The 13,214-nt window shown below is 39.7% G+C and overlaps 1 protein-coding gene across 1 annotated transcript in view; it reads left to right on the forward strand.

Annotated features, from left to right (window-relative positions):
- The first annotated feature begins 10,110 nt into the window (after window positions 1-10,110).
- Window positions 10,111-13,214, forward strand: part of LOC139723053 (ER degradation-enhancing alpha-mannosidase-like protein 1) — a 30,857-nt gene continuing 27,753 nt past the window's right edge. The window contains exon 1 of the mRNA XM_071634327.1: window positions 10,111-10,508. Coding sequence (XP_071490428.1) covers window positions 10,186-10,508 — 323 coding nt within the window. The 5' untranslated portion in view covers window positions 10,111-10,185. The remainder of the gene's footprint in view (window positions 10,509-13,214) is intronic.

Genomic DNA, 13,214 nt, shown 5'->3' on the forward strand with positions numbered 1-13,214 from the left:
GAACTATAAAGATACAGTAGCAGCTGTTAACCTAGTCTGATGTTTGTGAGACAATTGTTAATATCTCAAAATTTGTATCCTTACAAAATTTAGGCGGAAAAGCCATCATTTCCAAGTTATAACACAGTCATCGCAAAAAGATGACAATATAACTGTTGTGTATACCACCACAAAGCAGAAACAAAAACAAGAGCAACAACAGCAAACAAACAAACAAACTACTATGAAGTATAAGCGCATAACAACCAAATGCATGATTGCTAGAATATTTCCATTGGTAATTCGACGTTGTCATAAATAGGGTTACGCAAAATACCACTGTCGTTCGAAAATTACTTTAAAAAATATAAACATTAGAAAAAAAATGCAGTCTTCGTTCCCAAACAAGTTTTCTGTCTCATTCCATTTTTTTTTATAATCATTATGATTATTTTCTATCAATACCTGTGAAAGGAATTTTAAGAAATCTGAAATCATGGCATTACTTCAAAGTGTAACGACGAAAGTTATTCGCGTGAATACGATGCATTAACCATGTGCAGGAAGTGTTTAGTGGGAATACGTATATATAATTGTCACCATAGATTGTGCATATTCATGGTGTATACTTATTGTAGAGGGCGTGTTTGCCGTGACTGCGCATGTTGGCTTGTAATCTAGTCGACGCCACTCACTTGAAATAGGCATCCAAGTACCTCTTCGTTGCTCTGACGTTTCGTGCACGTAATGAACTTAATTATCCACGTTTGGCGTTGTGCATATAGATAATACGACCAATGTACGTTATGACCTGAACTGTCTGTAAGTTCTGTGCTGTGAATATAACCGTCCCCTCCCCTCAACACGGACACACCCACACACCCACATGTGGACTGGAAGGTGATTTAATCATTCATAGAAAATGATGAAAGATGCAAGAGATCGAGATACGCTATCATACGAAGGATACACGTTATATTGGTGATATCACCACTGTAGTCACGTGGCTGCAAGGTACAATAGTTCTAACACCTTCAAATACACAGCGCTAACTGGTTTGGCTTTTAATGGATCCATTTCCCCAAGTCATTAACCCAGGGTGTAACGCACTCATCTTAAACCCAAAGATGAGTACACTCATCAGTTGCAAACGACGACGCTTAAACGCTCCCCAGTGAGCCCATGAAATTTCGACAATTTTTTATCCTTGGAAATTGACTTAAAGTAGCTTGTTGACATCAAACTCTAGACCTAATGATTAATTTGACCAGAGTGGCAACAGAAATGGAAGTACATGTATTATGATAGTTCTTCCTATACATGCTTATCATCTGCTGACAGAATACTTCAAGATAAAAATACACATATAATGATACTGTGATAATAATAATCAATACCTGTAAAGCGCTATACATCAACCCACAGATGCTCAAATAGCAGGGCGATACGATGCAAAAACTAAGAGTGATTACTGTTATCTTAACACACCTTTAATGATGATAATAATGCTGATATTGATAATAACATGATGGATGATGATAGTGATAACAATATAAATAATAGTGATAATCAATATTCTACGCAAGAACTCCTATGATACCACTACTACTTCTGCTACTATCATGGTCATATTCACTTATAGAAAAGGGGTTATCAATAATATCCCTGCTCTTCCAGAGCGTCCTGTTGGCGGTGCTACATCCCAGCATTGTCGGCTTCCCGTTTGTACACCACGAGGGTCCACAGGGACATCGTAAATGACACAGTCATCTCATCTGAAGACGAAAATCCCGAGTGGGAATCAAAAAGTCAAAACCCTATAGCAGTTGATCACATGGTATACTCTTTACGCCTTCGCTGCTCGCATGGTCTTTCCTACTGTTACCATTTTACGGCAGTTGTTCCTGTCGATGTTTAAGTGTGACTTAAACTAAAATTTTAAATACTGAGAATATCTATAAGTATTAGAAAAGTAATAGTTATCATTAAATGTTAGCATGGGCTGCATCTGTGTTTGGTCTTACCGTGAAGTCAAGCTGGATAATAGTATCAAGGAAAGGGCAGAGTCCTGCCTCACATTATACCTTAAATGCCGAGTGGGTGTAGGATTGTCGTTCACGTGTTCCACACTGCTTATTATAAGTCTCAGATTAGCAAATTTCACTCCCCTATGATAAAATTTTCTTGCAATCAATAGCTAATTACGTCGTACGATATACACACAAAGCAGACACACACTGACACACAAACAAACATCTTTATATGATTCACCAATAACTTTGTGATATTCGTTTCTATGTCTGGGACTGGTCTTGTGTTCGCATCCGAAACTCTCATGATCAATCAACATTCAAACTAACACATTGACCTCAAAGCATGATATTATCGACAGCACGTACCACATTTGTGTCCTAAACTGTACGGCAAAAGATTCATTGCAAGAAAGCAGCATCACTGCTAAAAGACACATTCGTATTCACAGGTTATGTTTCACACTAAACTGATTATGACGTCATGTCATGATACTATGCTCTTTTTTTCCCCTTTTTTTAATGAATTTGCGTGTATCGAAAACATTTTCGTCGACATTTCGATGCAGATGAAGGCCGAACTTCGACGATGATGTGCTGTTTCTTCGTTCAACAAAAGGAGTTTTCGGAGAGAAAAAGATGATCTGTACCCGACATTCTCTGTTAGCAGAGCTTAAGTATACGTTGTTTACAGACCTATCGACTATTAGACAATAGTTTATATTAAACTGGATGAGGATTAAACAAACAACCGAATGCAGCTTACCAGATTCGGAATCAACAAACGACTGATTAACAAACATGGGAAGATCTGCATGCTCCTCGAAATAAGGGAGGAGGGGTGGAGAAGTTTACAGTACCACCAATGAATCTCTTTGTAGTGTCTCCAGAGTTTACATGACTGTGTCCTTCCCGAATGTCTTGTGAAGAGTAACTGATTTAAATGGTTTTGTTTTGTTTTTTCGATTCTACCGCCTTGATTTTCTCTTCATGTCCGGACAGGTATCATGCTAAAATGAAACATTACGATTGCTGTTTCTATAGTTAGTATACGAGGTTCGTAAAGAGAGAGCCAATGAATTGAAATAAGTTAATCAGAAAACTGGTTGAAATTTGATCGGAATAATGAGCAACGCATTTTTTTTTTTTTTTTGTTTCCGCAATACCGGCGGTGAGGTACACCATACGTATTTTTCTTCTCAATTTTGGTAAAAGTCATAATTCGCTTAGAAATTAATGATTGAGCGGTAGTTACTTACCCGAAGCAGGAGTTTATCAATAAAAAGGCAAGGAGCAGTCGTAAGAATCCGATTAAAATCCGAATGATCATGTCTGGTGGACCGCGCACACACCTTCGGCGTCTCCAAATCAAGTGTACAGCTCGCAACAAAGAAACACTGTGATCTGTCAGATATGATCGTCTTCACCTCACTGATAATAATGGAACCGTATGAAAGGAAACAATACGCGGGTATCTTGTGACATACAAGAGATGCATTATCCATGAAGTCCTGGCGGATCACGGGGGAAAAAAAAGTGTTGTAAACTCCCTTAGACTTTGGTACACTGCCTCGAGTACTTCTGCATTGGGCTTCTGTGCGGCGGACAATGTGAGCTGCGCCCGCATTGGTCGAAAGAGATAGAGGCTGTTCTCATGTGATTATAGTTTTGAGCAACCTGATTGGTCGGAAGATAATAGAGTAATAAAGCCGGGTGCGCCGTGGGAGTGCATGCAGGAACTCCTCCCCGTGCGTTTTCATCCCCTTGGTTGCGCGCGTAACGCCGATTAGAATTTTGATTCCTTTATCGTCTCGTCAAGGTATTAAACTGTCGACAGGCGACTCAAGAAGTTAATATAAGTTCAGCTTGTTTTGAAACGTTAAAGGAAGAGATTTTTTGCTGACCTTTTGAAACATGACATTACGTAATGGGAGGACACATTACTGTCATTGCTGCTTCATATCATGGACTTATAATGTCAGAGGTTCTGATGACGTATAGTTATTGTGGAGGATCCCAGGTGTGTCTCGAGCAGACATGGTATCAGGTACACATTCCACAGACTACAAATTCCTCTCAGGGCCGTGACTAACAAACCTGTATAGAAACCATTTTCATTAGATAGACTTGTTCATGGGAAAAGCTCACGCTTGAGTCGAACATGGTCAAGTGTACAAGAGTCGGGATGATATTAGTGAATTCTTGAGATTTCAGAACAATATTGTGACCAACAATGACCAATCGCACGATTAAACTTTGTGCAAGCAGAGATGATCGAACACACAGATTTAGTACAGATGAATGCCGAGAATGGTCACAAATAAAAAGGTGGAAAGGGTGTGAAAATACGTAAAGGTGTAATGGTTGATATAATTTAGATTGAGGACCTTGAATTCGAATTATGGGATAATCTTTAACCCGCACCTTGTCCCTCTTGACTCAGATATTAAAATAGATACGTAGTAATGGAGGGGTGCCTCTAATCACTTGCTCCATAATCCATGGAGCACAGCACTTCGACTGACAACTGACGAGGCTGTTGCCATGGGCAGATATGACCATCTTAGCCTTTTCATGATTGTTATTATCATCATTACTCTTTTATATATCGGTTACAAATTACACTAAATGACATCGTCGTCATCACCATCATCATCGATATCGTCATCATCATCATCATTATTATCATCATCATCATCATCATCGTCATCATCATCATCATCATTATCATTGTCGTCATCACCATCATCCTCATCAACATCATCATTATCGTCATCATCATCGTCATTATCCTTGTTACCATTATCATAAGCATTTGTTTTCGTTTTATTATTTGTGTATAGCCTGTATCCGAATGGCGCCATTTTCACATATCCTCTGCTGCCTTGTATAGTGACAAACCAGAACGTTTATTTCTGGAAGGACCCGTTTTCACCTCTTGAAATGGTCACACCTTCAAATGAATTAATCAAATAAGTCTTCCTAGTTTCTTGCCGTTTTCTACTGAAGGACGTGCACAGTTGTCTGAAATCTTATGGCGTGTGTATAGGATGAAAAATCATGGTTATACCGGCGACAATTACGACTCATTCTTTTCTTTTTTTTTTTTTTTTTTTTTTTTGGGGGGGGGGGGTATAATACTTACATGGACTTTCAAGTGTCTCGACAGTAGGGTATTTTAGGCGGGAAGATCTACAGTCAAACTACAACGACAAAAGTCTTGCAATGTCAATGATTTCAGAGTATGCTTTTATGGCTGAATACACAATCGCCCATCTACATGTCAAGTTGTAATAGACATAGCTAAAATAATTTCATTTCGATCGTTTTTTATGAGGTTTGTTGTGTTTCCAGTGTATAGCTGTGTTGTATGCGATTTTCAGGTTTGAAATCAGGATTTGTATCTACAGCCTGAGACTTCCGAAACACTTGAAGAAAATGTAGTGAAATATAAGTCAGTTCATTGCAAAGACAAAAACAAAGAGACAGCCTGAGTCACTGCAGAAAACAGCAAGCGTCATCAAGTAGCGGTGTAACTATTACAGACACCAGGGAACGTGATTTTGTGTTTTCCCTGCGTAGCCTAGAAAAACTGTCAGTGTCGTTCATGAAAAGTAGACATTTGGCTTCTTGTCAGAATGTAGAATATCACAGAGGATATCTCATCTCTTTGTCAAAGAAAAGGGCGACTGAAAGACATCATTCAAAGGAAAAAATACAAGATTTCAGGGAACAATTTCGATTTCCATTGCCAAACTGAGAGGAGGTTTCGTTTAAAATTTGACACATGTTCATCTAATCCCAAGTGCCGTCCACTGATGAAATGTAGTGGAAATAACAAAGGGGGCTGCTCGAATGAAAGACAACACCACCGAATGGGGAACCGATCGGGCACATCTTTTGGGAAATACAAGATGTGCTCCGCATGCACGCGGCAAAACAAAAGCAGCTTAACAACGAAATGGTATCTCTAATATGAAACGACACAATCAGGTAAGGTCAAGAAGTGAGGGGCGAGTTTTCTGCCTCCGGCCATCCAGCTCCGATTCGTGACGGAGCTCGTAGGCGTCGAGCATGCTCAGGTGAACACGATGCTCGGCTGCAACTAGGCCGGTAAAGATGAGGAATGCGATAAAAGAAGTGAAGAGGAGGTGAAGATTGAGGTAACATTGTCAAAGTGTTCTCCAACACTAACACTGTGTACGTAAACTGGTCAACTGTATATCATCTGTGACTTGGTCGAAAATTTCACATCATTCACAGCGATAAAGTTTTTTTTTTGTTTTTTTTTTCAAATGCAGAACAAGGAGCCTGTTTGGTTTGTAATATTGTTCATATCTTAATTTCTTGTAAATCATTTTATCCGCTTTTTGTTTCTCTCTGGGAGAATCATTACTTAAAACTGGAAGTAAATCAGGAAACAATACTCAGAATGCACACACATACCAGCTATGTGTGTCATCGATTCATAGCAGTTACAGGAAAACATTAGGAAAAATGGCCGGATTTGAAACATGCTGCACAAATCAACATAAGAGTGTAATTTGTTCGTCTCAACCAGTGTCGGTCAATGAAGTGCCAGCTATAGAAGATGCTTAGTGTTAGTGCCATTGTCCGTGTCTCGACCAGAGAAGTATTTAGTTTGCTTGCAATCTTAGCAATGTATGGACATAACGTAATGTGCGTTGAAAATGCTAGAGAAGTCATTTACTCTTTATGTGCTCTGAGTGCTGAGTACCACAGAAAACCCCATTATAGCGTTGTACACACGCCCCAAGTCCCTGACACAAAAAGGGTTAAGTATAGTCATGCTATCCCCGTTGAATATTCCTATGACATTGTATGACATGGAGTTATGCTTATCGTTGGTGAGTGTATCGCGTAATTCTCTCATTCTTCTAGAATGCCCTATACGTCAAGGACATTTTGGTACTAGAACATCAACAAACTGATGGAGAAGAATAACATTCGATTTGAATATATAACAGTAAGATATTGATCTTTGTATCACTAAGAAGAGTGGGGCATTACTTAAAACGATGAAGTGTTATTCAACTATTTAGTATATTGGTACAACTTATAAACAATTATATCTTATATCATGTCTTTCCCTTAAACATTATGAATAGATTATAATGTGTATGTGTGTGTGCGTGCGTGCGTTTGTGTTTGTGCGTGTGTGTGTGTGTGTGTGTGTATGTGTGTGTGTGTGTGTGTGTGTGTGTGCGTGTGTGTGTGTGTGTGTGCGTTTGTGCAAATGTATCCATTTCCACCCACAGTTTTCTTATTGTGCGTCACATTCCCTTACGTTCTTGCTTATAATGCAAATCACCTGTGGTGTATATGACGGGACATCAAAAATCTTGTCAAAATCATGAGAAAATGAAACTCCACACGTCCTAACTCTTCAGGGACTTGTCCGAGAGCTCTCCCTACTGGAGCCGGGGGCCCTTGGTTACAAAAACACCTTGTTTCTGGTTTAGAAAATCACAGTCACTCTAGTCATTGAAGCAGCCGCGATGAATATTAATCGTGTACGCAGTAAACATTCAGTGTGATTCATTTGGGTATGTGGTAAAAGGTATACATAACTCACATGGGAGATTGCTTTAGCCGTGATAAAGATGATCGAATAAGATTCTTAACGAACAGCTAGAATGGATGTTTATATAATTGTTGTCTTCCTTCTCATTCAAAGATCAAAATTCCTCTTCACTTTCTCTCCTTATTCTTCTTTTCCGTCCGTCTCTTCATCCCACTCCACCCCCTCCTCCACATCATTGTCAATGGTATTTTGATTTTCTTCTTATTCCCATTATACATTCTAATCATGATTGTAATCATTGTGACTATAATGTGATGATGATTATTAGGGGGGGGGGGGGCGGCGGCATCCGCTCCACCCCGCCCGCTTCGGTTGCTTCGCAGTTGAAACTTGGCATCTCTGATGTGGCAATGTCACAATGTAGGTGAGTATAGATAAGTAGAAATACTATACAAGCGACAAAATATTTGCCACATAACGAGGTCCTATCACCAGAGGCGTTAAGTCCAATTCCATGCACACCTTGATCAAGTTGTCTTTTATGAGGAGATTAAAATCGAACAAATACCATGAAAGAGGTTTCGTCAAAATGAGACCTAAATTTAAAAAGTTATGGAATTAAATCTCCCTCCCTCTCTCCCTCCTTCCGGGATATGAACCACTGGTCGCAATATTTCGTTCACTTACTGCATGTGCGGAGACCTTTCCCGTATCTGCCTTATAATTCACTGTAATTGGTGCAGCAACGGGATCCTTAGATTCTCTCTCTTGTTTAAGCAAAAGCATAATCCCGACAAATTTATCAGACAAATGTTCTCACATCCAAAAACAGCAACACTGAAAGATTACCTTTGGAAAAAAAGAAAACAACTCACCTAATTTCACCAACAAGGGTGACAGTCCTAAGAACGCCGACCTGAAGAGGATTATTACTCAAATCACAAAAATCCCATCCACTTCACTCCAAAGGTAGTTACTAAAAGGAGGATGAGCAATTTTCTCCTAGCAGTCAGGTCAGATATTCCTAAGCCTGTCATCTCGATGGAGCTTTGAAAAAAGAGCAATCTGATGCACACTTTTTGTGGGAAATTCGGAGAATTGTCAATCCCCAAAGTGTACCGAGTCAATATGGAGGGGAACCGAGCAAGGGAAGGGTCGGACAGTCGGAGGGGGTCATGGGATATCCCCCTCCCATTCGAGGGTATTTATGCATTTTTAGAATCGAAATTCAACGATCTGGCGCTGACTTTATTTGGCATATCATAGGAAATATAGTAAGTCCGTCATCTATGGAGGGAGACCAAGTGGGGCAAGGATGTGGGAGGAAATATCCCGCTCCTATTCACATGAGGGAGCTTTTGCATTTTTATGATTGCAATTCAACGGTCTGGTGCACACTATTTGTTGGACAGTTAGAAAATTGTCAATCTCCAAAGCAATAATCGATACATGGAGGGGAAGCTATAAGCACGGGGGAGGGTGTGTCCTCCATCCAGTCCCACACTAGGGAGTTTCACATAATTGAAATGAAAACATCTCGTATAACACGTTTATGATTGAATATTTGGGAATTGTCAATCAAAGAAGTGTAAATCATGAATAGGAACCGAATGAGGGAAGGGTAAATTGAGAGACTTACCACTCCCGCATAAAGGAACTTTTTTTTTTTTTTTTTTTTTTAAGTGAAGCAACAGCTCTGGTGCTACGGAAATTATACCAATCTCCCGAGTTAACTAAGTGTATGGAGGGGACCTAGCGCTTAGCGGGGGAGGGAGTGAGAGTGAGTAGGCCTGTATGCCCCTCCCACTCGAGGGAGATTGTGCATTTTCAGAATTGAAATTCCGTGCACATCTTTGGTGAAATATTTGAACAATTTTCCATCGAAAATGTCCGCACATCGGGAATTATTTTGGGGCAAAATTATATGTTTGCCCCCGCCCCATATTTTCGTGGGGGGGGGGGGGGGCAATATGTATCGGTTGAGATATCTATTGAACAAGATATGATCATACAGCGTTATTGACATAGAAATGTTAATCTGCTAAATTTCTTGTGAAGGCAGATTGGTAGCCAGTTTATATTTGCACATATCCCTTGAACACAATGCGTGTTTCTTTGATCTTGTCGGGCCTGCAAACCCTCCCACGAATCTGTACCACTAAACAACGAATAACAAACACAAGAACAGACAATTTCCTTCATTCTTAGCCTGAGCAAGGGTGTTACGCTCTTCTGACTGTTCAAACGCTCGTCTTGCTATTTCTGTTTCAGATGGTAGTGAGATACATTTTTCGAATCAAATACTAATAATTTAAATGACATCCTTGTTTTGTTAATATCTGCATGGTTGCCACTACTAGTACCTCATTTAACTGGACTAGGATCAAAGGACTATTTCAAGTGGATAAAACATGCCAAAAACATTCGAATGTTGAGAAACACTTCAATGCTTGATCTAAGACTAGGTGTAAACAAGCAATGATCGTGTGACACCTGGCGTTTCGATAGAAGGCTAAACATTGTGTAATTGGGCGTCTAGTCGGTTCGTATGGCGAATGTTAGAACCCACGGCTTGGAACCATGTAAACTGTGTATTCCAAACTTCACAGACAGCATGCTTTGAATGTTAGCATGGTGCACGTCGATATTGCCATGGCTTTCTTCAGCTTTTGTTCTCTGCTTGGATGGATATTTTACATATCTACTGTGTTTTTATCGCAGGGACAAAGTTATGTTTCCACTTGGTTCGCAGACTCTTTATTCGTACGTAAACGCATGTCGGTATGGCACGACCACAAATATTCTCATTTCCCCGAGTCGGAAAGACTACGACGGCTGGAGGAAGTGAAACGCATGTTTCAGTTTGGCTACGACAATTATATGAAATATGCATTTCCTTTGGATGAACTAGATCCCATTCACTGCTCTGGACGTGGACCAGATCGCGAGAATCCGTAAGTAGAACAAAAAATTAGAAACCATACTGCCATACGTGTGAAAGACATATTGTAGTCCCACTAATTCACTCTCGCGTCATACTGTGTGACAGTAGGGCCAGCAGCAGGCAGGGCAGGGCCATTCACATCACAGGAGGCGTTTTGTTCTGATGCAAATGATGTGATGTTAGTTTATACTTTATAGGTTATGCTGGTTCAGTAGTAGTAGCATGACTGCCCTGTAATGTTAATCTTAGTCAATGTAAATTGAAAAAGAATAATCCATTTGATGTCATAGATATTCATTGATTGCTGTTCACTGCTGCACATACAAATTACAAGTAAATTTAAAGTTTATCTTTTACCTATTTATTATTTATTTATTTAGTTATTTATTTATATATTATTTATTTATTCAGTCATTCGGTCATTCATCTAGTTTATTTTTGGTTGGGGGTTGAGTAACGCAAGCTGCCCATGATTTACCCACAATGGCGTCCAAAATTTGAGCACCTGCTATCAGTATCAGTACTTTAACATGCAAGTGCTACATATTATAGGGTCTATGTCAGTTCGGGAAACCCACTCACAAGGGGGGCCCCTCCTTATAAGTAACCCGTCCCCCTTATAAGTAACCCCGTCCCCCTTATAAGTAACTCCCGGGGCACCCCTTATAAGGAGTCTCCACGCTTTTTTGCAATGCAACGCGAAAATGAAAGGACTGCGGCAATTCGCTTGATTATGTCCATAAAGCTTCACAAGTTTCCTAGTTACTCACGAAATTTGAGCAAAATCGGTTCGAGGCATCATATCTAAAATCATGGATTTAAATGCTTAAGCCACCTGAATGAACGAAAGTCTCCGTACTCAGTCGCCACGTCTGCACTCAAGCATTGCCGCGCCGCCGCGCCTGGCGACACTCACGCCAGTAATCGCTCGCATTTCAGCATTCGCATGGGTCGTTTGACATCGCATTTAAATCCATGATTTTAGATATGACGCCTCGAACCGATTTTGCTCAAATTTCGTGAGTAACTAGGAAACTTGTGAAGCTTTATGGACATAATCAAGCGAATTGCCGCAGTCCTTTCATTTTCGCGTTGCATCGCAAAAAAGCGTGGAGACTCCTTATAAGGGGTGCCCCAGGGGTTACTTATAAGGGGGACGGGGTTACTTATAAGGGGGACGGGTTACTTATAAGGAGGGGCCCCCCTTGTGAGTGGGTTTCCCGAACTGATGTACACATAGAAACCTATGCTTTTGACGCTTTGCTGATAAGTGCTGATAGGTGCTGATAAGTTTGAATATCAACCACTTACACAAGAAAGGTGGGACACTGATCTCCCTGACTGATCAGTGTAAATGAAAACTGCCTGGGCACTACAGTCATTGTAGGAGTTCCTTGATCAATTCGACCATACAACCACAAGTTTGTGTGTCTGTAAGTGTGAGAAGACAGAAAAAGGTCTAGTTTATCTACAGCTTTGCTTTCATCGTAAATATCATTATCATCTGAGAAAAGGAGTGCAATACTTGGAAGGTACGTGCAAGCATCTGCAAGGAGATTTTAGATGTAAACATTGTGAACCAATGGCAAAATTTTGTCAGTTCCGTTGGTTATTTTTTCCTTTTTTAAACTTTATCTTAAACTAAGCTCTACATCCACATCCATGTTTATTAATTTGATGATAATTAATTTATAGCATACTTGGCTTTTGCACCTGTTGTACAGAGTCGAGTTTCTATCATTTTGTTTGCTTCTTGTCATACAGCTTGTAAGTGTTTTAAATGCAGAGGGACTTTTGTAACTAAAGCATCCAGTATGAATTTTGCCAAATCAATTTTGTGTCCTGAAGTCTTCTTTGCCTTTGGAGCATTTCTTAAAATAAGAATAGAAGCTTGTGATTTTGATCAGATATGTACATGAAATATGTCATCTTCAAAAGTTAGCAGGGTTATCAAGGGAAATATTTTCTTTTGCGATGACCTGGGTACTCACGTGTAATCCCCTTATAGATCTATTCACATTTGTGTAAGAGGATAAAAACACCTGGGGAGAACTATGGCTAGGCGCAGACGACGTCTAGATAGTAAGCCTAGACTGTTGAGCAGTTAACTGATATAATTAAATACAAATAATGAATCAGAATCTTGAGCTAGATAGTAGATATGGCGCTATCAAAGCAACTATCTGTGTTAGACTTTTCTCGGACCAGCGGGGTAGAGTCTGTCTAACGTTTTTTAGATCTTGTCTAGAATTCTAGCCAACAGTCCAGACTAGATCTAGACCCGTCTAGACCTATTGACTTCTAGAACCCAAGCTACATCCTGATTCCTATATCATTTTCGGTTGTCACTAAATAAACTTCCGGCAAGTCTAACTAAGTAAACCAAACTGAAGGCAAATCTAGGCGTTTCTAAGCCGTATAAACTTAAGAAGTTGATTTACGTCGCCTGATGTCAACAACCAAAAATTCTACTGTTTAAGGTCTAAGTAACCTTGCATTTAACATCGCGCTAACGCCTAAAATTATAATCTACAAAAGTGATTTTCAAATCAAACTTTCTTAATATGAATTATGCTTATGAAACGGATGTTTGCCACCATTCATAGCAGTTTAAAATCTATAAGTATCACTTTATCAAAAATTAAATCAAATTCAGAGTTCCAGGCCCAAATTGAATATGGTCAATTTAATGCTGAACGTTTAGTGAAGAAGTTAA

Source organism: Diadema antillarum, unplaced genomic scaffold (assembly GCF_040938485.1).
Source record: "Diadema antillarum isolate AM-2024a unplaced genomic scaffold, OU_Dant_1.0 scf00000180, whole genome shotgun sequence".
NCBI classification, from domain to species: domain Eukaryota; kingdom Metazoa; phylum Echinodermata; class Echinoidea; order Diadematoida; family Diadematidae; genus Diadema; species Diadema antillarum.